The sequence below is a fragment of the Alosa pseudoharengus genome, unplaced genomic scaffold (genome assembly GCF_046254945.1).
Source record: "Alosa pseudoharengus isolate Yale_2024_CS ecotype anadromous, Long Island Sound unplaced genomic scaffold, YU_APseudo_1.1 YU_APseudo_1.1_scf_12, whole genome shotgun sequence".
NCBI classification, from domain to species: domain Eukaryota; kingdom Metazoa; phylum Chordata; class Actinopteri; order Clupeiformes; family Clupeidae; genus Alosa; species Alosa pseudoharengus.
Window position 1 is genome coordinate 3,711,664 of NW_027468587.1, and position 24,603 is coordinate 3,736,266.

The 24,603-nt window shown below is 43.3% G+C and overlaps 3 protein-coding genes across 10 annotated transcripts in view; all 3 read left to right on the forward strand.

The window, feature by feature from the left end:
* Positions 1–3,015, forward strand: part of shc1 (SHC (Src homology 2 domain containing) transforming protein 1) — a 35,766-nt gene extending 32,751 nt beyond the window's left edge. For all 5 annotated transcript variants that reach the window (XM_076279783.1, XM_076279782.1, XM_076279784.1 and 2 more), the window contains one exon: positions 1–3,015. This exon is cut by the window's left edge. The gene's annotated coding sequence lies outside the window, so the exon portion shown is untranslated.
* A 1,588-nt stretch (positions 3,016–4,603) lies between these two features.
* lenep (lens epithelial protein) lies at positions 4,604–5,887 on the forward strand. Its single transcript, XM_076279356.1, has one exon. The coding sequence runs from the start codon at positions 4,874–4,876 to the stop codon at positions 5,063–5,065; it is 192 nt and encodes a 63-aa protein (XP_076135471.1). The 5' UTR covers positions 4,604–4,873; the 3' UTR covers positions 5,066–5,887.
* A 524-nt stretch (positions 5,888–6,411) lies between these two features.
* On the forward strand, positions 6,412–22,897 carry pbxip1b (pre-B-cell leukemia homeobox interacting protein 1b). 4 transcript variants are annotated; one of them, XM_076279786.1, is made up of 10 exons: positions 6,412–6,522; positions 9,906–9,989; positions 10,067–10,303; positions 15,016–15,328; positions 16,808–17,047; positions 17,646–17,669; positions 18,609–18,652; positions 18,793–18,900; positions 19,278–19,497; positions 19,889–22,897. In XM_076279786.1, the coding sequence occupies exons 2-10, from the start codon at positions 9,933–9,935 to the stop codon at positions 21,370–21,372; spliced, it is 2,727 nt and encodes a 908-aa protein (XP_076135901.1). In that variant the 5' UTR covers positions 6,412–6,522; positions 9,906–9,932; the 3' UTR covers positions 21,373–22,897. The 4 variants fall into 4 exon arrangements, with proteins under 4 accessions (XP_076135901.1, XP_076135902.1, XP_076135903.1 ...); XM_076279787.1 differs by having other exon boundaries at positions 19,281–19,497; XM_076279788.1 differs by lacking the exon at positions 17,646–17,669.
* The last annotated feature ends 1,706 nt before the right edge of the window (positions 22,898–24,603 follow it).

Here is a 24,603-nt window from a genome sequence, read left to right on the forward strand (position 1 = left end):
GAAGTTGATGGAAAAAGGGATCTGTATGGAAGACTGTGTTGTGTTCTGTGCCTCCACATATATTGGACTGTTCTTGGGGTAAACAGAGGAGGGAACAACAGGAAGAAGCTTCCTCTCCCCGACCCCCATAACACTCCCCACTGCCCCTTGGTCATCCCCCGACCCCCATAACACTCCCCACTGCCCCTTGGTCATCCCCCGACCCCCATAACACTCCCCACTGCCCCTTGGTCATCTCCCGACCCCCATAACACTCCCCACTGCCCCTTGGTCATCTCCCGACCGCCATAACACTCCCCACTGCCCCTTGGTCATCTCCCGACCCCCATAACACTCCCCACTGCCCCTTGGTCATCTCCCGACCCCCTGTCCTTTTAAGCTTCTAGCAATGCCTCGTCCTGCTCTACCCCCCTCACCATGTAGAACCCACTTTTAGCCAGCCACTTTATGCCTGGTCCAAAATCACCCCCAACCCTCTGCCAGAGCACCCTCGGTGATCCCTCTGCCAAAGCTGGAGCTGGAGGTGGCATGGGGGGCATATGGGGGGGCAGGGCAGGTGGCAGGGGGGCAGGACGGGTGGTGTGGTGGTGCCGCTGTGCCAGCTGCCCAGGGCTGTGTGGCTGCTCAGAGACTAAACACTGGCAAGGACCGTGCTGGAGGCTGGAAGGAGCGAGCCAGAGAGAGAGAGAGAGAGAGAGACTGAATACTGTGCTGCCCTGAGCCAATCATGACTCAGCATGGGGGCCCATTTATGATGTCACCTCAAAGGGAAAAAAAAATCAACATCTGTACCGTGATGTCATACGGAAGCGCCTCAAACCATCCATAGAGATGTAAGGAAACAAAGGAAAAGCACTCGAGGACTCGTCAGATAAACCGTGTCACCGTGTTTCCGCTTTTCCTTGTTTTTAATCGTATTGGTGAATGGAATGACATGTTTTTCAGCATCGACAATCTTTGTACATGAGTACATGTATATCTTTTAGGGAAAACATGAAGGGACTTCACCGAATGCACACGCACATACACATGTGCTTTCAGCCATATTTGCTTTCAGAATAGCACCTGTATATCTAAATGCACATGCACACTGTAGCACTGCAATCTGCATCACTCATCTGAATATCCCGAAAGAAGAGAGAGCGAAATTTCAAGTGGAATTTGACGGATTGAAGTGTGCAGCGTTTGGAGGAGAAGTGTCAGTGAGGATCCACTCTTTTTTCCCCTCCCTACTCTACTTTTTATTTCTTTCAGATTGGGCCTTTCTTTTTCGAGGAACCTGTGAGCAGAGGTGAAGGTGTGCAGTAAATCAGGAAGACAAGGAAGGAAGGACAAAGACTGCAGTGTTTCCTCTATGTTGATTTGGTAGTGGCGGCCCCCCACGGTTTAATTTTCTTCCCCCATGGTATCAGAAATGGGGCAGACGTACAATAGTCGCAGTTGCCTTTCAAAATTCATTGTGCAGACCTGTTGTAGATTCTCCAAATATACAGCTCAATCACAACTGAAAATAATGCCTCATTGTGTGTGAATAGAGGTGAATACATATAATTGTTTGTGTTGCAGCGAAGTGTCAGTTGTCAGTTCCGTGGGGGGTGGGGGGTGGTTCGGACAGGCCTGCCCCCACTGCTTAATCCTAGAGGAAACACTGGACTGTGTTCTAATTTGCATACTTTTGTACTTACAATACCTAATTTGAGTCTCATATTAGGTATTGTTAGTACAGAAGTATGCAAATTGGAACACAGCCAAAAAGAATGAAAAATACAAGTGCTGCAAAGGTTACAATGGTTAGCTTCAGGTGATGCTTAGCCTCTTTCTGAACTCCTCCCATTTCAGTACACTCATTCTTATTACTATGCTGGTGTGTTATGCTAAAAAAAATCATTAAAAAGAGGAATGCTGCTTTTTATCATTCAGTTTAATTTAATTTCAGAGATTTGGGTTGGTGACCCTTTGCTCCTCATTGGTGCAACTAGCAATGGTGTGGTCTGTCACTAAAGACCCTTTCGCAGGCAGATGTGATGGTCCACTGCAACTGTGTCGGTCAGGTGTAACTGTTTCAGTCAGGACAAGCTGACCCCAAGTTACTCAGCAACACAAGCTGCTTTTAAAGAGACTTATCAGCCCCTTTCATATGGCCACTAAAGCTCTTTAAAAAACACGTCAAGAGGCTGTGAATGAGCTTGAATTTCCCTAGCTCTAAACTTCAGATGTGTAGAATTCCTCACAAAGACTTAAATTTAGTCTAATTTGATTACGATACGATAAGTTTAGAATTCTTTAAAAATAAGCTTGATGGTGTGGTGTCAGCTGGCTCTCTGTCTCGCGCCATTGGTCAAATCTCAACTGTAACCATGACAATCATGATGTCACAATTGGCATGCGACCAGCAGCAGTGATTTGGTGTAATGTTGTAAATGATGTTGATGCATTATTGTACAGATAGTCGTCATTATAGTGTCTGTACTTCACTTGACGCACTCTTGTCTCTTGCACAGGAAAACGGTTTGATGTGTTTATTTCCTCCTTTCATTTGTCGTGCTACTCTTTTTTTATATTTTTGTGCCATCAAAAGAAAACAAAATACACTTTGCTCCGATTTGTTAAAAGATGGATTTTGAATGGGTCATAAGGACCCTGGAAGGAGTGAGCCAGTGCCTTGCAGAAGTGGACTGGTCATGAGTTGAAACGGAAAGAGCTGATGGATCCTGACACACTAATGGACGGATTTAGTAGGAGGAATGAGGGGAGTAGTAATGTCATCCTGTCACCGAGGCCTTCATTGCATGGAAACAATGTCAATGTTGTCGTGGTGAAGTTGTTTGGTGATGTTTGTTGTAATGTTTCCTTTCTCCTTTCTAATTTCCAAGCCAAAGGTTAGTTTTTAAGTTAGTCAGCACAGATATTACGGTTTTATTTTATTCTGTTTTATTACCCTTTTTACATTTTTGTGTTTGGGAAAAGTTCATGTTTACACTTGTATCTGGACATATAAAATCACATATAATCTCATCCTTCGTGGTGCACTTGGTTTTTAATAGAGCATCTTGCATTATACCATGTGGTGTGTTTTTTCCTCAAAATGTTGAAATATGTATTTCTCAGCCATGGCAATAAGATACGTGCCCTGATGTTCTCAGCCATGGCAATAAGATACGTGCCCTGATGTTCTCAGCCATGGCAATAAGATACGTGCCCCTGATGTTTCCAAATACCATGCCCCATCATGTGCAAAGCTCACATGCCTTGCCATTCTGTTAGTTGGAGATAAGACACATGATTTAGTCGAGAGAGCTGAAGTTTTAATAGTGACCTGACTGTTCCAAAGAAGTCCTAAAATATATCTCACATTCTATAATTTTACTAATTCACAAACTAATATGTGGGAATTTTCTTTATAATCGTATTCCTTTTAAGTAGGATGTTGATTAAGCAGTTGCCAGTTCCAGCAAGGCAGTTATGAGGGGGTTTGTGGCACCATCTTTCTCATGTGCGCTTGCTATCCGCAAACTGTTTCACCTCCAAAAACACAAATCTGGTCTGACGGCATTACCCACAAATCTGTGTTCGTGGCTTCTGAGGAGAAATGTCTCTGCAGTGTTGACATTTGTGGGTTTTGTGACATCACAGGTAATATAATAGCATTAGTGTGAAGTAAAACTTTATTTTTTTTAGTACAAATGCCTGCACAACTGACTTCATGCATCAAGACTGCATAATTGAGTCTTGCTGCGCCTTTTTTAAGGGGGGGGACCGTGTTCTCACTTCCCTAGTCTGGCATTAAGAGAACAACTGTAAGGGACACAACCTCCCGACTCCAAGGTAGTACACAAACACCTCGCTCTGGTTTGAAATGTGGTCCCTGCAAAGCAGCAATGGCCTACTTTTCTTTGGCCTGTCATGCAGCAGTGTTTTGTGCTAAAGTGTAAGCTTGTGCCAACACAGAAAGAGGATTGAGTAGTTCTTTATTTTAGGATGGGGGGGCATATAGGATATAGTAGGCCTATAGGGAGTCAGTAGAGAGCCGTTATACTATATAGCATACTGTATGATGTAAAAGGGGTGAGTTGAGAATGTTACGGAAAACAAAATGACTGCCACATAACTTATAGGTCTGCATGACTTTACCGAAGAGCTCTGGGGGGTATTCCAAGTATGTGGTTTAGTGACAAACCTGGCTTAGTTAACTCGGAGTAAGCGGTAAACCTCCTAGAACAGCTGTATGGCTTCATTCTCCTAACAAAACAATGCTACAGGGCTCTTGTTGTAGGAGGTTTACCACTTCCTCTGAGTTAACTTATCCAGGTTTATCACTAAACCACGTACTTGGAATACCTCCCTGTGAGCCATGTTGCACAACAAAAACAACAAAAGCCCCTCATGTATTGATTTCCAGAATGCTGTGGGACAAAGCGAGAGCCTGGACCAGGAAGGGGGCAGGCCCACACACGCACACAGAGTAGACCAGAGAGAATGATCCAGGTAGAACAAAGAGGGGAGGAGGTTTTCAAAATGTCAACAATGGTGCGTGTGACATTCAATTAAAAGCCAGAGAATGGGGGCTTTTCTCTGTGATGGGGAAGTGGGCAGCTAGCGAGTATGTTCCAGAGCCGTATAAAGCGCTGGGTGACATCAGAAGCCCAAATGGACCAACAGCAGCCAAGTGTGAACTGCACCGAGTCCCACGTGCTGCAGAGAACCGAGCAGAACAGAGAGAGAACCCTGACGAGACCCTCTGCAGGTATATATTAACCAAGACCCAAGGCTAGACATCTCCCCTCTTACATACGGAGCTATACTTCCTGCCTGTTTGTTTCTGCACTGCGCTGGAGAGCCCCATCACATTGCCACGGTGGATCGCTTGTTTGACATGCACCCTCAGCGTCCCCTGCCCCAGGCCATGCCCTCCTCTCTGGGGCAGCACCTGAGAGACGCTGCCCTGGGCTTGGGGCGCGGAAAGAACCTGCTGGGCGGGAACATCGCCTACGGCTTCATCCAGTCGCTCAAGGAGTGCCTCTACTTCCTGCTCTGCTGCTGGTGCATCAAGGAGATCCTGGACTGAGCGAGGAGGAGGAGGGAGGGAGTCGGAGCCAGAAAATGGGTTGACGGCTTGTGACTTTTTTTCCTTTTTGCCATTCCGTCTTATTTATGGGTACTCAGAGAGGTAAGGGTGGTGCTTCTAGACTCTAGAAGACCAAGTGGCCTTGGTTGTGTGGTCCACTTTATAATAAGGAAATGCCATCCTGTGTTGAGGTGATCTAGTAATCTTACCTGCTAGAAAGGACATTATAGTATCTCAACAGAGTTGTGGTAAGAGAGATGCTGCGACTTTAAAAAATAAAAGAATAACTGTATTTGGCTGGGGCCTTAATAATGGATGTGTGGTCTTGATACATGACTAAAGGATATTTCTAATGACTTATTTTCAAATGGCTTTGAATGATGCTTAATATATTGTGCAGAGATTATCCAGGCTGGGTCTCTTCAGATGCACACATCCTCTATAACAGCGGACTTCAGTGTCCAAGTACATACCTGTAATAAACGCAAGACTGTAAACATTTGATGAGTTTGAGTTCTGTTTGCCCATGCAAACAGCAGTGTGTTTAGTGAGGTCACCAGATCCAGCGCTTTGACATGGGACAACAAAAACACCATAGTTAAGCTTGGACTACATTAATTTTGCATTGACCAAAACACTGGAATGGACAGGAGTATTATCCTTACGGTGAAAACTGAACTTATATGTAGGCCTAAAGGCCTGAACTGCTGTGCCAGCTGCTCTTCATAAATCAAAACTGGACTGGGCATCTCTTGGATGGCAGCTGTCACGTTCTAACTTAAACTTATTCCAGTAAGCCTACTGATGTAACAAAGTTAAGGATACAGCCTGGCAGCAAACTACAGGCTGTGCCAAAAATAAAACAAATGGAAATGTATCCAAAAATAAATAAAACTGTTTCTTTTTTTGACAACTTTAGGGATTATTAGGTCTGCATCTTATTTTTTATATGTTGTATTTACTGTAAAAACGTAACAGTAATGCATACCAGACATTGTGACTTGCAAATCTGCAGAAGAGTTTTTATGTAAGTAATTAGTATCCAGTAACTAGTATCCATAGGGTTAGTAGACAAGGAATGATGTAGGCAACTTCAGACTTCACAGACAAACATAAAGGATAAATTCACGACGTTATGTTAATGTTATGTTTTTTATGTTTTAATGAAAGCTTGGCATGATTATCTATGAACATCGTTCTCTATACGCTAACTTCACCTGTGTGCGTCGGTCAATCACAAAGTTTGCTCGCCATAACATTCTTCAGTTTCATTGGTTGACTTGGGCTTTAGGAGGCGGGATGAACATAAAAAGTATGCATTTATTGGATAAAACGGCGTTTGAGGTATCAGTGTTAGTAGTGAACGCCCCCGCTCCTGAAGTTGTGCGAAAGAGTCTCAATCATCAGACGGAAGAGGACATCTAAGTACGAATTTTGGATAGCCACAAGATATTTCGGTAAGATCGTTAATTTGTTTATGTCCATTAATGTCACATTGGTATTCTGTTAATGATAGACGTCAGTACACCGCCGTTTGACATTTCGACATCTCGACATTTCCGGTACACTTGAGTTTAAAGTTTATGCAGGACGTGAACAAGACATCTGGCGTCGTTTGCAGATGTCAAGCGCGCCTGTTTAACTTGAGCTGTTTTCATTATATTTTAATTTATTAATTGCATAAGTATAGGCTTCTGTCAGAGTCAGACGCGTCTAAAGTGATGCAGCTACATTGTTGGATAGTTGCTGCATGGTATTTCAAAATATAACCCTCACTCCCTCCGTCAATAATGTCCATCAACGCTTTGGCAGATGCGCATCCAAATTCAGGGGATGACAAGTTCGCGCCGGCCGTCTGGTGGGAAAAGTGAACTTGTTTAACGCAACCAGAAGCTTCCTTCACCACATGGGCTTCTCACTAATTTGGCACTTTTTTGTCCATGTTTGGTCATGTTTTGGAAAGCATGGGCCTGATGAAAAAGATTATAAGACATGACGTCTGACGTCTGTTCACTTGCGGGAAATTTGCATTATGCTACATTACAGAGATTTGATCAGACAATGACTTGACCATGGGGTATAATTTTCATCTGCATTTTCAACCCTAGCTGGAAATCAACTACCAATAGCATGCGATGCTGTTTGCGTGGAGTTATAGCCTATACATTTTATACTTTTATAGATATAAACTCGACTATAAACTCGACTTATGTGAGACACTGAGAGGCAAACCACTCACAAGCTTGTCAGTTTTCTTCCGCATGCAGTTTAAGGGACTTTTCTGTCTGCATCACCAAATTCCCTGCAGGCCTAACTGCGCGCACAGAGTCCATATCTCTCGCTGCGCTAAATTTAGCGAATAGCTATTTAAGTCAATCCACTATATCCGCAACAATTCTCATGGCCCAGGGCTACGTTCAGAAATCCTCTCACGGGAGGCCCGTTATTAGAAGACCTAAATTACTGAAGCAAAAGCGAGAAAGAAAGATCCTTATTATAAACTGAAGTGTGTCACTTAGAATGGGATGTGCACGCACCTGCTTTGGCAATTACATGATGTAGGCCTAAAACAAGTCTATCTCCTCCACTTTGTTTTGTAAAGCGTGTCTGGGGAGAGTAAAAAGAAAGGAGACCCAATTCGGCTCTCAGAAATGGACCTCGGATGGATAGTTCAGAGCCACCAGGACGCTCTCTACTTGGGTATTTGACCCATTTCATAGGTTGTCTCAGTGGAGAATACACACACACACGCACACACACGCACACACACACACACACACACACATACACATACATATAACACATATACATGTGTTATACTGTATCTCTCTCTCTCACTGCTCTCTTTGCTTTAGCTTTTTTGTGGATTCCAGGACTAGGACACATACTGAATTGCTTTGTTCCGCACTTACTGTCACTATGAATGGAATGGTTGGCCATCTTTCTCCCACACTTCCGCCACAGTGCCTGAAATTGCTCGAGCTAGTTTCCTCAGGACTGAAAACGGCAGCCTTAGTTACGCGTTTCGCTGCCAAAGCATTCTCCACACAGGCAAAAGACAGCACTGGCCGCACGCTCACCCTGCTCCCATACTAATGAGATCTTCATACAGCTACTGTGACTTGACTAGGCTACGTGCAGACCTACACATTCACCATTACTCACTCAGAGCATAGAGCACTCAGCACCATTCATCTTCCTGACTGATCATCCTGACACACACACACACACACACACACACACACACACACACACACACACACACACACACATAATAAGGCCCACACTCGCACACACACACACACACACACACATATAATAAGGCCCACACTCGCACACACACACACACACACATAATAAGGCCCACACTCTCACACTAACTCACACACACTTGAGAGCTGTAGGTGTCAAAGCACAAAACATAACCATACATACTCATGGACTTTCAGTCAGGTTCTGTACTAGCACACACACACACACACACACACACACAAACCCTAACCAGCCTAACCAATCACATTGATCAGGGATTTCTAATGTTACTTCCTACTTTGCCTAACCTTTACAAACTGACAGTTAACCGCATGAAACAATGTATTTATCTTTGTTGTATAACATTCCACCTGAAATTTTGATGTTTGCAGGCGTTACTACCACCGTTTACCACTGCGTTTATATTTCAAAACTCAGGGTTCCTACGCAGTATGGAAAACCTGGAAAAGTATGGAATTTGATTTTAGTAAATTCCAGGTCTGGATAAATATGGAAAAAAGAAACAAGGGTTTGGAGAAATATTTGTGTTTCCAGACTATTGCATTTGCAGTACTAATCACTTCACTCAGGTCATAATGAACCATTCCTACTGTTGTGAGCTTAACTGTCAGTCCCCATCGTCAAGATACAACTATGATACAACTAAAAATGACCAAGCTAAATGGACGAATATTAAGTGTCATTTTTTAATTCACTTCAGTTGTCCATACCTTTGTTTTCACCGAGTTATCCCAAACCAGAAGTGGTCGCAATGTCAAGAATATGGTCAGAAAAATCTAACGAGAAGTTTGGAATTTTGAAATGGAAAATGTGTAGGAACCCTGAAAACTATCGTCATCCCCTCTCATCGCTAATTGGCCCGCCAGCCTGGTGTGCTGAGGGAAATGTAAGCGCATTGAGAGGAGCCAGACTAGTATCTCAGTGAGATGAAAATGAAGTGAGATGCTGGCGGGCAGGCCAGGCTATCTGTCTCCTCTACTGTGTTATTTCTTTGAACACAATAAACACGTACTGAGCAGAAAAAAAGAGCATGCCTTATCTAGAGCTGCAACCTCATAGCACACATACACCATTGTCCTCTTGAGAGGCAGGGCTGAATTTCATGCAAATAACTAGTGTCTCATGGAAATGAGCTTTGAACAAGGGACAGGTTTATGAAACTAGGTTGTGTGTGTGTGTGTGTGTGTGTGTGTGTGTGTGTGTGTGTGTGTGTGTGTGTGTGTGTGTGTGTGTGTGTGTGTGTGTGTGTGTGTGTGTGTGTGTGTGTGTGTGTGTGTGTGTGTGTGTGTGCGCGCATGTGCGAGAGGGAGATAGAGAGAAGGGGGGCACGACGGGAAAAGGGCTTGAGGGAGTTCCTGCCGTTTCTGTGTGAGTTTCTGTAGTTTATCCTCTCACTGCTAAAGGTTCCACTGTGTGTTTATTCTAGTACTTTATCCTCTCACTGCTAAAGGTTCCACTGTGTGTTTATTCTAGTACTTTATCCTCTCACTGCTAAAGGTTCCACTGTGTGTTTATTCTAGTACTTTATCCTCTCACTGCTAAAGGTTCCACTGTGTGTTTATTGTAGTTCCTGGGGCAGGTCCACCAGAGGGCGATGTCTGACAACAGCAATAGTGCCAATGGCAACAACTGGACCATCATACCACCAGAGGTATGATTTGTGTGTGTGTGTGTGTCTGTCTGTCTGTGTGTCATGTGGTTGTGACTTGACGATGGCTGGTTCCGTAGGCACCTGTTGCTGAGAATGTCGGTCCAGTTCTAGAGGACTCCCGTTGCCATGGAGACATGAGCAGCTCTGTGGACCCAGATCCTCCCCCAGGGGTGCAGATTGAGTCGGCCCACTCCCCCTTGCAGCAGATGGGACCAGAACCCTCGTCAGAGGCCCAGGAGCAGCCACTGCTCTCGTCAAGAGCAGAAGCTCTACGCGGGCAGAGTGGAACTGACCAGCCTGTCCAGCAAGAACCGGTAGATTTGATATGTATTTGTTTTACACATGAACTGGTAAATTTGATATCTGTTTGTTTTACATGTGAACCAGAAGATTTTATATCTATTTGTTTTACACGTGAACTGGTAAATTTGATATCTGTTTGTTTTATACGTGAACCAGAAGATTTGATACCTATTTGTTTTACACGTGAACTGGTAAATTTGATATCTGTTCGTTTTATACGTGAACCAGAAGATTTGATATCTATTTGTTTTACACGTGAACTGGTAAATTTGATATCTATTTGTTTTACACGTGAACCGGTAAATTTGATATCTGTTTGTTTTACCCATGAACTGGTGTATTTGACATCTGTTTGTTTTGCACATGTGCCTAAGTATTCACACGGCAGTGTGCATAAGCTACCTGTTTTGAGTTAGTGTTTGTCAGTTCAGAAATTCAGAAAATAGCATTTCAGGGCCGTGACTAGCCTACCAACTTGCCCGACATGCTCTTTAACTTGCCCCGGTCCAGTAGGCCGTTGCTTATGTTGAACCGTGAGGAGTTTCAAACAGTTATAGGTATAGTAAAGTAAGTAAGTAAAGTATACTTTATTGTCCCCAAGAGGAAATTTGTCTTGGGCTTCACAATCACTGCATCACAGACATACACAGCTCATACATAGGCAAATAAAAAACAACAGTTACACATACAGCCCCACACCACCACAGTTACAACAAAAGACAACTCAGTCGGAGCTGCACACTGGATAACATGTAGGTAGCCAGCTATCTATCATTGAGCATCTTTATGGCAGTTGGAATAAAGGAGTTTTTGTATTTATTTAATCTGCAGTTTAGTTTCTGTATCTGACCAGTGTTGCCACAGTTACCTTGAAAAAGTAATCTGATTACTCATTACTCCTTTAAAAAGTAACTTAGTTACTTTACTTATTACTTGATTTTAAAAGTAACTAAGTTAGATTACACTTTACTTACTTTATTAGTTACACTTAAGTTACTTTATTAGTTACTTTCAGCAGCTGCCGACAACACCCCCACCGCCTCAACATAAAAATGATAACCGGTTTTGCCAATACTCACTATACTGGAAGTGCATTTTAACAGTAATGTCAACAATGTATAGCAGACATCCCAACCTAACCTACTCAGATACTGAAATTCAGATGTTTGTTCAATAATGTCTAGTCAGTAGGCCTACACCAAATAAGGAAGGCCTATTAATAGAAATGGTGATAGTAGTTTGTAGTAGTAGTTTGGCCTTTTCATGTAGCCTTGGCAACTAGCCATTTAGTATAGGCCTGAGTAATATGCAAATGAAATTACACTTGTTAAACTCACCTCAACAAGTCTTTTGCAATCATTTATCCCGCTGTGAGCAATGCTAAAGTCACTGTTACAAACAGTGCAGTGCAAAACTATCATTATGTTTTACTCTTATGAGACAATTGGGTACACTTTTGTGTAGTCTGATGTGAAATGGGTCTTAAATGTTCCTTTTTGAGAGGCACGGACTCTGCCATGATGCTCCTGTTCCTAGATACACTAACTGAACTGATTAATTAAGTTCGGGAGAAAAGAGATATAAGCCCACCTACACTGAAAACTGATTGGTTGATTTAGCAAAACAGACCAGGATGCTCTCTGTCTTGGATGCACTTCAGGGACACACGCACCACTCCTCTCTCTCTCCCTCTCCGTTGTGTGAGCGTTAAGTTTAGATGCACACGCGATTTGAAGTCCGGTCTGGCTTGCGTGCTCTTGTTCGCTCTAGGTTCCGGGAGATTTTATGTAATTTGCAGGCGTCAGGAAGCCGCTATCAATATGTGGGAGACTCCCAAAACTTCGGGAGACTTGGAATGTCTAGCTAGACAGCACTTTGTCGGCAGCACAGATTGTACAATGTACCTTTTAATGTTGTCATGTTTAGCTGACACAAACTCAAAATAATGACTGTATAGATAAAATGTGCATCTCTCTCCTCCCATGTTGTTTACGTTTGTGTCGCTGCGTGGTTTTACACGTGAGTTGTCCTCATGCTGAAAACATGAGCATAGCCTACATGACGTTAATCCCCGAGACAAGAAGAAAGCAAAGAATATATCTTTTTACTAAGGAAAATTACAAAAAAGTAACGCACAGTGACTTAGATGAGTAACTTTAATCTGATTACTGGTTTGTAAATAGTAGCGCGTTAGATTACTCGTTACCGAAAAAAGTGGTCAAAATAGACTAACGCGTTACTGGCATCACTATATCTGACTGTCATGATTACCAGACCAGATGTTTGTTTCAGAATTAGTTTGATGACTTTTGTTCAATGCCATTATGTGTGATTTTTGTTTTTAAATGTTCACATTTATCCACATAACTCTCCATAAATAGTTCAGCTCGTTCTTTGTTTAAGGAAACATTCCCAAGGATTAAAGTTCTCCGTCATAGGACGGATTTCCGTCAATTTGATTTTAGAAATGTCATATTTGAGATCGATGCAGATCCGATGAGAAAAAAAATAGGAGGGGGGGGGACTGTCACCTTTGCTTTTCCTTTTTTAAGGCAACTACAAATATTAGGTAAATGTTTAAAGACCTAATAGTGTTCTTGAGAACTTTCTGTGTCTCAATCCGTGACCGCTCAAGAAGATACGTCCTATATGGCCTACGTCAGCCATGAGTTTCGCTTTGTATGTTGTAGCTACACACTTGTATCGGGCGTTTGCTTAAAAAAAAGAACACGTATGGAGGACTATAACGGTCTAAAAGTTGGATTATAGTGACACAATCGAGACAGCTGATGAGGTTGGCCAATCCGTTTAACTTTTTTGGATATGATATTGTGAGCTCTATGTGCGAATTCGGAGGCTTTGTTCTTTCCGTGCATCAATGTAGACACTTACTATCGCGAACTCTTGTCAGGGGAGGTCATTCATTTTGGGTGTCACCTATGACTTGAACAGATAGCCTGCTATGCCACCCGATGTAGGCTACTATTATTGTTACAGTTTTTAATCAATGCAACTAACATTATGTGTAAAGCGACGCAATATAAACCGTAGCCTATGCAATTTATTATCCCGTCTGTTATGACATACAACAATGTTTTTCACAATTTGCGACGGAAGGTTTTGACTGAGCGTGTCGAGTAAGGGGGTCAGTCGTGTTTGTGACGCACAGACAGCCTTGTAGCCTATTTTGCTTAGGCCTCACTTTTAACGACAATAGGTTGTGAGTGTATGTTGACAAAAAATAACCATACAATTAAAATAGTCAACTTAAAACTTTGCTATAAAATATTATTAATTTATAGCACAAAACCATAACCAGTGGGCCTACCAGAACCTCGCATATTAGCGTCATGATTTGTGTGCGTCTATTTGGCAAGGCCACTAGCTGTCATGGATGCGTTGTTGCTAAAGGAAGGCAGGTGTCAAAAGTTAAAAAATAAATGCAGATGGGCAGCTGATGAAAACGGGGGAGAACTAACAAGCCATGGTGTAAAGAAATTAAAGTGCCAGGAGTTTGCTTTTGCGCGGTTCGCTGCAAGAAAATTGTTTATGGATGCAATAGGAAAACGTTTTAGCACGCCACCAATCAGAAGACCGCCATAAGGTTAACGTTCGTGCACTTCAGGACATCTTCCCTACCTGGTGCAACTAGCCACCACGACAGATGTAGGCTACGTTTATCTATGGCTGACCGTTTTTACGTTTAGAAAGTAGGCTATGCATGTTCTTTCATAGCGCAACACGACCTGTCCTTAACCATATCGCAACCTCTTGTCAACCTTATACAATCTGTTGCTGAAGACAAAAGCGCCGTCTCCAGATTGTCGTTACAAATGCGCAGACCTCCTGCATGAGCACACACAGTATTGCTGCTCATTGGAAAACTGAGTTGTCTGTAAAACTCAAAATTACCATGTTTTCATTAAATGCGGATGAGGCAACAAATGGAAATATGAACAATATCTAGAATGTTCTGATTTGTTACTTTGATGAGGAAATGGGAAGTCTTGCAAACTTGATTTTATAGATTTTACTTGGTGTTGAATTGCATATTAACAAGAAAAAAATCTCCCCTTTAAACACTTTTGGCCTGAAGTAATTAAATAAGAGTGTGTTAAAGCCTTTCTACAATATTGCTGCAGTAGAAAAGAACAGCAATGGCTAATCAGCAATGGTCAGGGATGGTACTAAAATATATTTTTGTTCATCAGGAAAACTCAATCTCAATCAATTACACTCTCAATTCGCCTTATTCACATGGCGGCCATTGGCGGCTAAAACGAGGCTACAGGGTACACAAACCATAGGATTGTTATGTTCTATGCATTCACCTGTAGGTGGCATTAATTATATAGTAAGTGTACCCTGTAGCCTCGTTTTGGTTTAAACAATGGCCGCTGTGTGAATAAGGCGAATACTCCCTTTACTTTGCTGTTTGCATCTTTTTGTACATTAAAAACCAATAGGTCGCGACCACAAAAGGGGTGCTATCTCTATAGGTAGATATGAACAACGTATGACTTATGGCCTGAAAAAAGTTCAGTCAAACGATTTTTTTTCACTTTAATCCCTGGATAATCATTCCTCTGTAGCCCCTCCAACTGCTTTGATCTCATTATGTCACAGTACGGTCTATTTTACACTATGTCTGAGTACAGAGTATTCCTGTATTGTTGTTTTCCTAAAACAATGTGACTTAAGCACTGTGTGTGGTCATTGTCAGGTAAGTGAAGGACTGTCCCTGGATGGCCTTGATGACCACACTCAGAATGACGACTCCACCCCCAGTGTGGTTCCTCTGAGCTCAGTCGCAGAGGGCGATGAGTCCACGGGCCTCGATGAGCACAGTGTGCACGATGGCTACGCAGAGGGCCACACCCACTCCAGCACCGAGACGGATCTCTTCTCTGATTCGTACACGCATATAAGCTCCACCCCCGATGCCATACACACTGTAGAGGAGGAGGAGGAGCTTCAAGAGGAAGAGGAGGGGCTTGACCAGGGGAGAAAAGGCACTGAGGAAGTAATACTGTCAGGTATGCTATGCATTGATTAACTCTCCATGTTCTCAAATCCTTCCTCTTGATTTAGCCTATGGTGTAGTTTCTGTTATTAATCTGTTATTAATTATAACTCATTTGACAAGTCTATTGCCTTTCATAATCCCTTAATTAATAATGTCTGCCCCCTTGTTGTATTTGGATAGTTTAGTGGTCCATATGGTGGCTGCGGTGCCCTAGCAGGACACCGTAGGTGTGTCTACTGGGAGAATGGAGAGCAAATGCATGTTGTCGTGTGCCATCAGACCTGCCTCTGTGTTGCTTATTTGAAATGGGCCCATTTGCTTCCGGACACCTTACATTTTGTTAGCTGACAGATTTTAAACACTTTGGTTTGAAGCCCCTTGGTTTGGCAGCTCTAAACGGAAATCGAACCATCTGGGATGCTTGGCAGCAACAGATACTCACAACAGAGGCTCATTTGACAAATCTCTTTATTTAAAAGACAGAGACATTTTACCCTGAAGTTGTCTCCAAAATCTTAAATTATTCATCTGAAACAAACCCCAAAACAATAGCTGAAACGCTACATGGAAAAAGCACAATATTGTAGGAGGAAATGATGGAAAGTGTGCACTTTAAAGGGTTAGAGATGGAGGCTGGGCGGAGGAGGGATTTGGGGAGAGCTTAGGTGGGGGTTAGTGACGGAGAGCCGCAGCCCCTGGCTGAGTGCATATGAAAGGGGACCGCTGCTTACGGGCAGCGTCAGAGCAGAGCAGGCGTCTCATCCGTAATGAAGAACATCGGGCTGAGCACTTGAGCTGCATTGGACTGTGTGTGTGTGTGTGTGTGTGTGTGTGTGAGTGTGTGTGTGTGTGTGTGTGTGTGTGTGTGTGTGTGTGTGTGTGTGTGTGTGTGAGTGTGTGTGTGAGTGTGTGTGTGAGTGTGAGTGTGAGTGTGAGTGTGAGTGTGAGTGTGAGTGTGAGTGTGAGTGTGAGTGTGAGTGTGAGTGTGAGTGTGAGTGTGAGTGTGTGTATCTGCATTACATCAAGTGCCAAAGCCAGAGCAGGTCATTTATTTCATAACTGGTGTTCCTGACCCAAATACACACATAACTGGTGTTCCTGACCCAAACACACACATGAAGGGTGACTGCACAGAGGTAAAAACATACTTGGTGGACAACTTTGACCAAGAAGCTCAGAATATACTGCGTTTGATCTCCCCTAGTATGTGAACAGCGTGCATATGCACATAGACAGACGCCTCAGCAGTTCCTCCCCTACGCTACGCGTGTGTGTGAAGACGTCTGCGCTTTTGGCAGCTAATTGGCTGCGGTGGGACAGTTGTGCAGAAACCTGCAGAGCCTGAACTTTTCAGAGAAAAGTGAACGAGTGCAGAGAAAAGTGAACGAGTGCAGAGAAACAGAATGAACGAGTGCAGAGAAACAGAATGAGGGAGGTCAAAGAAGTGGAAACGTCACTCTCTCTTCTGGTTTCTCTGTCGTGCGATCAGACAGCCCGCAGGAGTCGGCGTCGGCGGAGGGAGAGAGCGAGGGAGACGGCCTGAGGAGGAGGAGGAGGAAGGTGTCCCTGCTGGGCTCCCTGGATGGAGAGAGGGAGGAGGAGGAGGAGGAGGAGGAAGGGGAGGAGTACCGGCCACCCCCAGCTAGGGAGGAGGAGGCGGGCCTGTCTCTGAACAAGTGCATCCTGGGAGCTCTGCTGCTGCTGGGCTTGGGGACCATCTTCTTCTCTGGTGAGTTCTGCAAGGAGAACCGTGTTCTAATGGTCTGCTGTTCTAGTGGTCTGCTGTTCTAGTGGTCTGCTGTTCTAATGGTCTGCTGTTCTAGTGGTCTGCTGTTCTAGTGGTGTTATCGTAGCATTCCCCCAAAGCGCTGTGCAGTCCAGCCACTCATGTGCTGTGTTGTGTGTAGAACGGCCATGTTCTGCCATGTGTAAAATATGCTGCTCCTAAATCAGGAGTTGCAAATGATAAACAAGTAATTGTGGAATATTATTACTGGTAGAATCATAAGAAAGATCATGATGTAACTTAGGTGTTATGACACTTAAATGCTAAGTAATATGCAAAAGGAAAGATGTTGTCATTTAAGTTCATTCTCATAATTAAATTTCATGAAATTCACAAGTACGGTATATTTTACACATACCTCACTGTTCTCTTCATTTGTACCTAAACTGTTGTGATTTTAAGAGCCTTCTGAAAGAGCTAGTTTATACAATTATGTTTTACAAATGCCCCCAAAATAGCACTTTAAAAGCCCAGTGGTTCTGACTGGCTGTGATGTTGGATAAGTATACTGAGTGCTGAGACTGAGGTGTATTCTCTACAGGTGTGTTTATGGACCTGGATGAGGGTAGGTAAAGATGGAGGGAGAGTGAGTGGAAGAATGAGCACACCTACTGCTTGAAAGAGAGGTGTCTGTGTGTGTGTGTATGTGAGTGTCTTTGTGTGTGTGTCTCTGTTCATGTCTGTGTGTGTGTGTGTGTGTGTTTGTTTGTGTGTGTCTGTTCGTGTGTGTGTGTGTGTGTCTGTTTTTTGCCTGTGTGCGTTTGTGAAGGAGTATGAGGGCGTGTGTGGCTTTGCTAGGGTAATCGTCACGTGCTTAGTCAGGAGTTCTCTCTCTTCCTCTCCCAGAATCCCTTGCACATGCACACTGTTACCTACCGCCACCCTCCCTCCCCACGCTCCTGTCTCCCTCACCGAAGGCATCCCAGCTGTCCCACGCAGTCATTTTCAGACGTCTGTGCACCACGTAACATGATATGCATCATGTTACTCAGATGGGTTTGTCCTTCTCAAAACAGACAAAGACAAACATCCTATTTCCATGTCCTGTTCTTATGCTGAATCACTCTCTAACGTCTGGTCGAGGTGTTGTAATCTGAACTATAATCTAAACTCCGGACAGACTCAGCCAACCGACTTGGATGAGTTTTAGAGAATTCCTCGGCTGTTGTGCCGTGCTTGTTTGAGCCGTTGAGGAAACACAGGGGCCTCTGGGTGTCTGTCTCCTCATGCCCCACAAATACTAAATACACTAAACTATGGGATACTGGTATTGCAAAGGGGCAGCACAAAGCATGATGTGCTTGTATAACATCACCACACATTCATGTCTGTGTGAAAAACGCAGCGCATACATTTTTTTGGTACTCAGTTTTTGTCAGTGTGTGTTGTAGAGATGATGCTCTTTTGGTTGTTATCCTGAGGCCCTTCAGTGTATTTATTTTCTTTTATCCTTCTGTTTGTTTGTTTGTTTGTTTGTTTGTTTGTTGTTGTTTTGTCTTGCCAGAAGCAGATGATGTGAAGGAGTTGAAAGATCGAGATCTCGCTCAGGTTAGCTTGCGGCCTCTTTCTGTTATTATTAGTGTTCTTTCCTCATCTTTCCACACGGCCTCCCCTGCTGTTTGCTGCATTATTTATGCGGCATGGGTATGTATACAGGGTAGTGTAGTAAAGGATGTGTTTTGCTGCAGGAATGGTTGAAGAGCGAAGGACGTACAGACGCTTATGCTGGAGTGAAGCACCCCGGACTGGTGGACAAAGAAAATGAACAGATCGCAGTACTACAGGCCCAGTTGCAGGTTTGTTTGTCCAGTTGTTTTCAGTGACCAGTGACTCTTGCTGCATAATCTGTCACTTCACGACAGGCAGCCTGATCCAAATACCCACTGCACAGTGTAGAAAAGTATTATCCTCATTTTATATTCCCACAAGCAGTCGTATCCACTGCACAGTGTAGAAAAGTATTATCCTCATTTTATATTCCCACAAGCAGTCGTATCCTATGTCCTGGCTCACTTAAGATTCAGACCTGTTTTAACAAGTACATTTTGGAATAGGTCTAATCCCCCATAGAGCTCTCTCTCTCTCTCTCTCTCTCTCTCTCTCTCCCACCGGGACTCTTTTAAACTGGGTCTCGTCTGACTGGCTCCCTCGCTGCTGTTCCTTGGTGCTCCAGCAGGCCCAGAAGGAGCAGCTCACGTCTGCCCAGCAGCTGCTGCAGGAGGGGGTCAAGGAGCAGGAGAGGCGGGAGCACCTGGAGGAGGAGAACCTGAAGATGAAGGGGGAGCTGGAGTCACTGCCTGCCCGACAGAAGGAGCTGGAGCAGGAGAACGAGAGGATGAGGAAGGAGCAGGAGAAGTCCAGGAGGGAGCTGGACGCTCTCAAGGCCAAGATGGGTAAGAGCCAGTTTGCCAGTGGGTCAATAAGTTTGAAATAATAAAGTTATTATTTAATCTCTCTCTCTCTCTCCGTCTGTCTGTCTCTCTCTCTCTCTTGCGCAGTCTCTCTCTCTGTCTGTCTCTCTCTCTCTCTCTCTCTCTGTTTGTCTCTCTCTCTCTCTCTTGCTCTCTTTCTCTGATCATTATTCTTGGTAATATCCACAAGGATGTTAGAAAGATGTTATCAGCTAGTTTCTCTCTCTTCTCATAATTGTATGTAAACCATTTTTTTTACTGTTTAGAAGTTTTTACTGTAAGGATCACAAACTCTGCAGAAAATGACAGTTTATTTATTTCCCTGTTTGTCTTTTAAAGTTTAATATCTATTCCCCATCATTTTTATTTACAGGAGCAGTGCCCTCTGTTGGTCAACCCACAGAACAGCAGAGCAGCCAAGATCCACAGCAAAAGGGGGGGAGGAAGGATGCAAAGGATAAGAAAAAACCTCCAAAGTTAGAGAAAGAGAAAGTTGAAAAAGAGCAGAAGAAAGAATGGAAGAAGGAGAAGAAGGAGGAAAAAGAGGGGAAGAAAGACAAAGGTGCCAAGAAAGAAGGTGGAGAGAGGAAAGAGGGGAAGGAGAAGAAACAACATGGAACGAAGGAGAAAAGGGGTGCAGAGGAAGGCAAGGAATGGAAAGACAGACGAGCAAAGGAGTTGAAAGAGGAGAAAGATTGGAAGAAGAAAGAGAAGAAGCTTTGGGCAGAGGAGGGCAAGGCTGAAAAGAAGGAGAGGAAAGAGTGGAAGGAGGACAAGAAGTGGAAGAAGGACAAAAGCATGGATGGACACAGGGAAGTAGAGAGGAAGGAATGGAGAGAATTGGAGGAGAAAAGAGAGAAAAGGGGAGGAAAAGATGGAGAGAGGAAGCACAGAGAGGAAGATAGAGCATGGAAGAAGGATAAGAAAAGGAAAGGTGATGAAATGAGCGACGGAAAAGTGTGGAAAAAGAAGAAAGAATGGAAAGACCAAGAGGAACGGAGTGAAGAGTCAGACTGGAGGACAAGAAAAGGAGACGGCAAGAAAAAGAGCACCGAATGGAAAGAGCACAACTATGAAAGAAAAGAATGGAGAGAGAGGAAGGAGGAGAGGAAACCCTCTGGTGGCAAAGCGAAGGAGCGGTCTAATGAGGAAGAGGAAGAGGAAGAGGAAGTGCATGGGAAAGGGAAGGAGCATGGAAGAGATCACAAGTGGAAAAAGCCCAGCGATGACCATCACACCAGAGATGACCGTCACAAAGAACAGGGCAGAGCCGCAAAACAGCACAAAGACGACAAGAAAGACAATCGTGGCCAGAGCACAGACGACAAGACGTCTTCCCATCTTCACCATGACGACGACGATGACCACAGCGACGCCGGTCATCTCCGCGGCGACTACTGGAGCCAGCAGCGGCAGAAGCTGCATCACTCCCGCGGGCCTCCGGCCGAGTGCTCGGACGCTGCCGCCTGCGCCCGCGCCCAGGGCCTCATCCCCGTCTCCCTGGCCGACTTCGAGGCCCTGCTGCTGGCCTACCTGGACCGCCTGGACGTCGGCGCTGCCTCCTCCTCCGAGGACCAGGCCTCCAGGAGACAGAAGCTCGGCGCACTGGTGAGGGAGTTCTTCGCGGCCGACGGACTCTTCGTCCACGACCGGACGCCCTTCGGCGAGTTTGTGGAGGACGTGTCGGACATCCTGGAGGACATGGCAGAGGAGGGGGAGAACCAGGAGATGGAGGAGGAGATGGAGGGCTTCGAGAAGGAGGCGCTGGAGAGGTTTGCCATGCAGGAGGAGGGAGGGAAGGATGGCGCGGACGGAGGAGAGGAGTCCAAGAGAAGGAGCGGCAGAGTAAAGGGCTGATGGAGATATCAACTGCCTACGTTGATAGAGATTTAAGAATTTCTAGCGTGCTAGAAAGAAGAGAGGGAAAGATGTCATGTCATGTAGTGTCATGTTGTGCGAGCGATTGGGTTGGGTTGGGTTGGGTTTTCTGATTTGATTCTCATCAGAGCTCCCTGGTTCCAAAGGGGGAAAAAAAATCTCCACAGCTTGTCCTTTGCAAAAACCATTTGCCTCTCTGAAGTAGATTCTGCAGGTATTTCAGTCATTGTACAGATCTCCAGAAAACTGCTCTCTCACTGTTGTGTTGTATTTAGTACAAAGACTTTCTCAAGTAAAGAATATCACATGAAGTGGACTGTTATTGCACTTACTGTAATTGAACTCACAATCACTGAAACTATAAATAAGTATGTAAATATGCTAGAATGGCTTTCCCTGTATAACTTTTCCCTGTGGTGGGGTTGGTCTCCAGTCCTTTCGCACAGTCAAGCACAGCTGCACTCACTGTAATTGACAATTTGATGAGGTACTGATGCAAGTTATTTTATTGAAGTATGACAAAAACAATTCTGCATGGCAGTGTTAATATTGTTTCAAGGATGTATAAAAATGCAGATTAACTGGTCTGTTTGGTGTGACCATTGAGAAGAATCTTTCCTCTGTGACCTCACATGGTTTAATAGTCAGAGGAGGGGGGAGAGACACAACAAGTCATAAAAGATGCAACTTCACTTCAGTAATTGCCTTATCGTCTATGCACCAGGGGTGGCTGTGGGTTTATTTCACTACTGAGGTTTAAAAATAATTAATGTTTGAGCGCTTTGTTTGCTATTGCTGTGATGGGAGTTATGAGGTTAAACATCCTGATATATCAAATGTTGTTACTGGAGCACTCACACAATATGCTTTAACCTGAATTCTTACAGAGTACTTACACACAACTCCAAGTGTAGACTCTTCCTAAAGAATGCCTTTGAATGATTTAGAATGCAAAAAGATAGCTCACATATTTAAGCACCCTTAGAATCGCCATTTATTTGAAAAACAACTCATTTTGTGTTTCTAGGACTGTGGTCTTGTTTACTCCAGTACGGCCTGCACTTTTATTATTATTATTATTATTATTCAATACATTTTAAAGGTGTCATTGCTTGGTTAAGCTCTCATGGAACTTTGTCCCCTAATGTAATAATCTTAAAAATGTATAAACATACAGGAGGTGAGAAAAATCCTTTAAGAAACGTCTGAAAAACAGAACATTCATGATTATACTTACTTTGTGTCTCTCTGGTCAGAGATTTCATTTGTGTGGTAGAGAAATTGTTAAATAATATATTAAAACTCAATTAACACATTCAGTAATTACTTGTGAGCACTTTCTGCTCTTGCTTGAATATGAGTTTAGGTTGTGTCTATGTTTCAAAAATAACAGAAATTTTAATGGAACACTTGCAGAGCATTGTGATGTTTTATATGTGTTGAAAGCTATTGAATGTATATCTTCTATGAAATTATTGATGAATAAAAAAAAACTTTGTGGAAAGTTCTGCTCACCCGTTTACTCTGACCTAGTGATGTAATGGGCCTTTAAAGATTCAGTCCATGCGGTTTTACTCTGACCTAGTGATACACTCAGTAATGGGCCTTTAAAGGTTCAGTCCATGCGGTTTTACTCTGACCTAGTGATATACTCAGTAATGGGCCTTTAAAGGTTCAGTCCATGCGGTTTTACTCTGACCTAGTGATATACTCAGTAATGGGCCTTTAAAGGTTCACTTCATGGGACCACTGTAGTTTTCTGAAGGAGAAACTGTAAGAAACCTGAAATACAGCAAATTCAGAAAACATGAACAGAAAGAATGAGTGAAACACAAGGCTACTACTTAAAGAAAAGAAATGAAGGAAGAGAACTGCATACAAGAATGACTTCCTTCATGTATTCACACCAATGCTCGTCTGCTTCACAAGACTAGAATTTATTTTACTCCTCTGCCACCATCTATTTCACACCTCTGCAAGGCGAGGTAAGGCCAGTTTACATACAGCACGTTGCATTAATGTGCTTTACATAAACAAAAGCAAAGAGTACATAAAATCATAAAAGCGATAGTTTAAAAATGTTTAAGTACATATAATAATTAAAAGACATAAAAATATCATAGAATGATTGAAGGACAGAGTGCAGAACAACAAATTATTGGAACACAGACAACAACTTAACCTTAGGCTCCGTCTATCGGCACACAACAAGTATGTCCTTTATAAAACTCACAAAAAGGAATGATGAGCATATAAGCATGAGAGAGAGCATGAGCAATAGTTTAGGGGGGGGGGGGCTTTTAAAGTGGTCCTCCTCCTCCTAGTCAAACACCCAGTGAAAAGCAGCACTCTTGGAGATCCTTGAAGTAGCCATGTTTGGGCGTGCACACATGTTTCCTTTTCGGGTCTAAATGCCCAGCCAGTAGGTCCCAATAGTATTTAACACCCAAATAGAGAGATCTGCAACCATCTTTTATCTTCCTTCTAATCTCTTGGCCTTTTCAGTTCTTCTTCTCTGTTTACTCTATTCAAACAGTTCTGCTTTTATTAGGACACATTAACTGGCACATTTCACTATGAACCCGACAAAATATATTTTTAATAAATATGCCTTACTGTTCATGTACAAACAGTTATGCAGAGGTTCAAAGTAGCTTAGCTATTTGTTGTGTGAAACATTATGAACACACATCATGATTAAGTGTCTAATTTGTATGTTTCAGTAGAGGGTTCCTTGCCCTGTGATCTATGTTAATTTGACAAAAGCTGACCAACTCATCTGTAATCTCAGTGAGTGGCTATAAAACAACACTAACAATGAATGTGACACAGTTTAAAAAGTAATAATATCCCAGTCACAATATCTCCCACTGTCCATCATATAACCACCAACACTTATTATATAACAGCTCACACTCCCTCCACATTCAGCTCGATCCAAAATGGATGACTTTGCCTTGTTATAGCTTTGCTTAAGCTTTTCCTTAAACCTTAAACTTTACCTTAAACCTTAAACTTTATCTTAAACCTTACACTTTTGATCTGCCTAAAGGTCCACACTTAGCAATGGAAATTTTGATCATGGTGCATGTTGCGAAATACAAATATTTAACTTGGTTGTTTATGCAACAACACAAACACAAAATACTATTGATTACTACTAAATTAGACCATTCCACAGCAACTGCTGACTCTTTCACACTTTCTTCC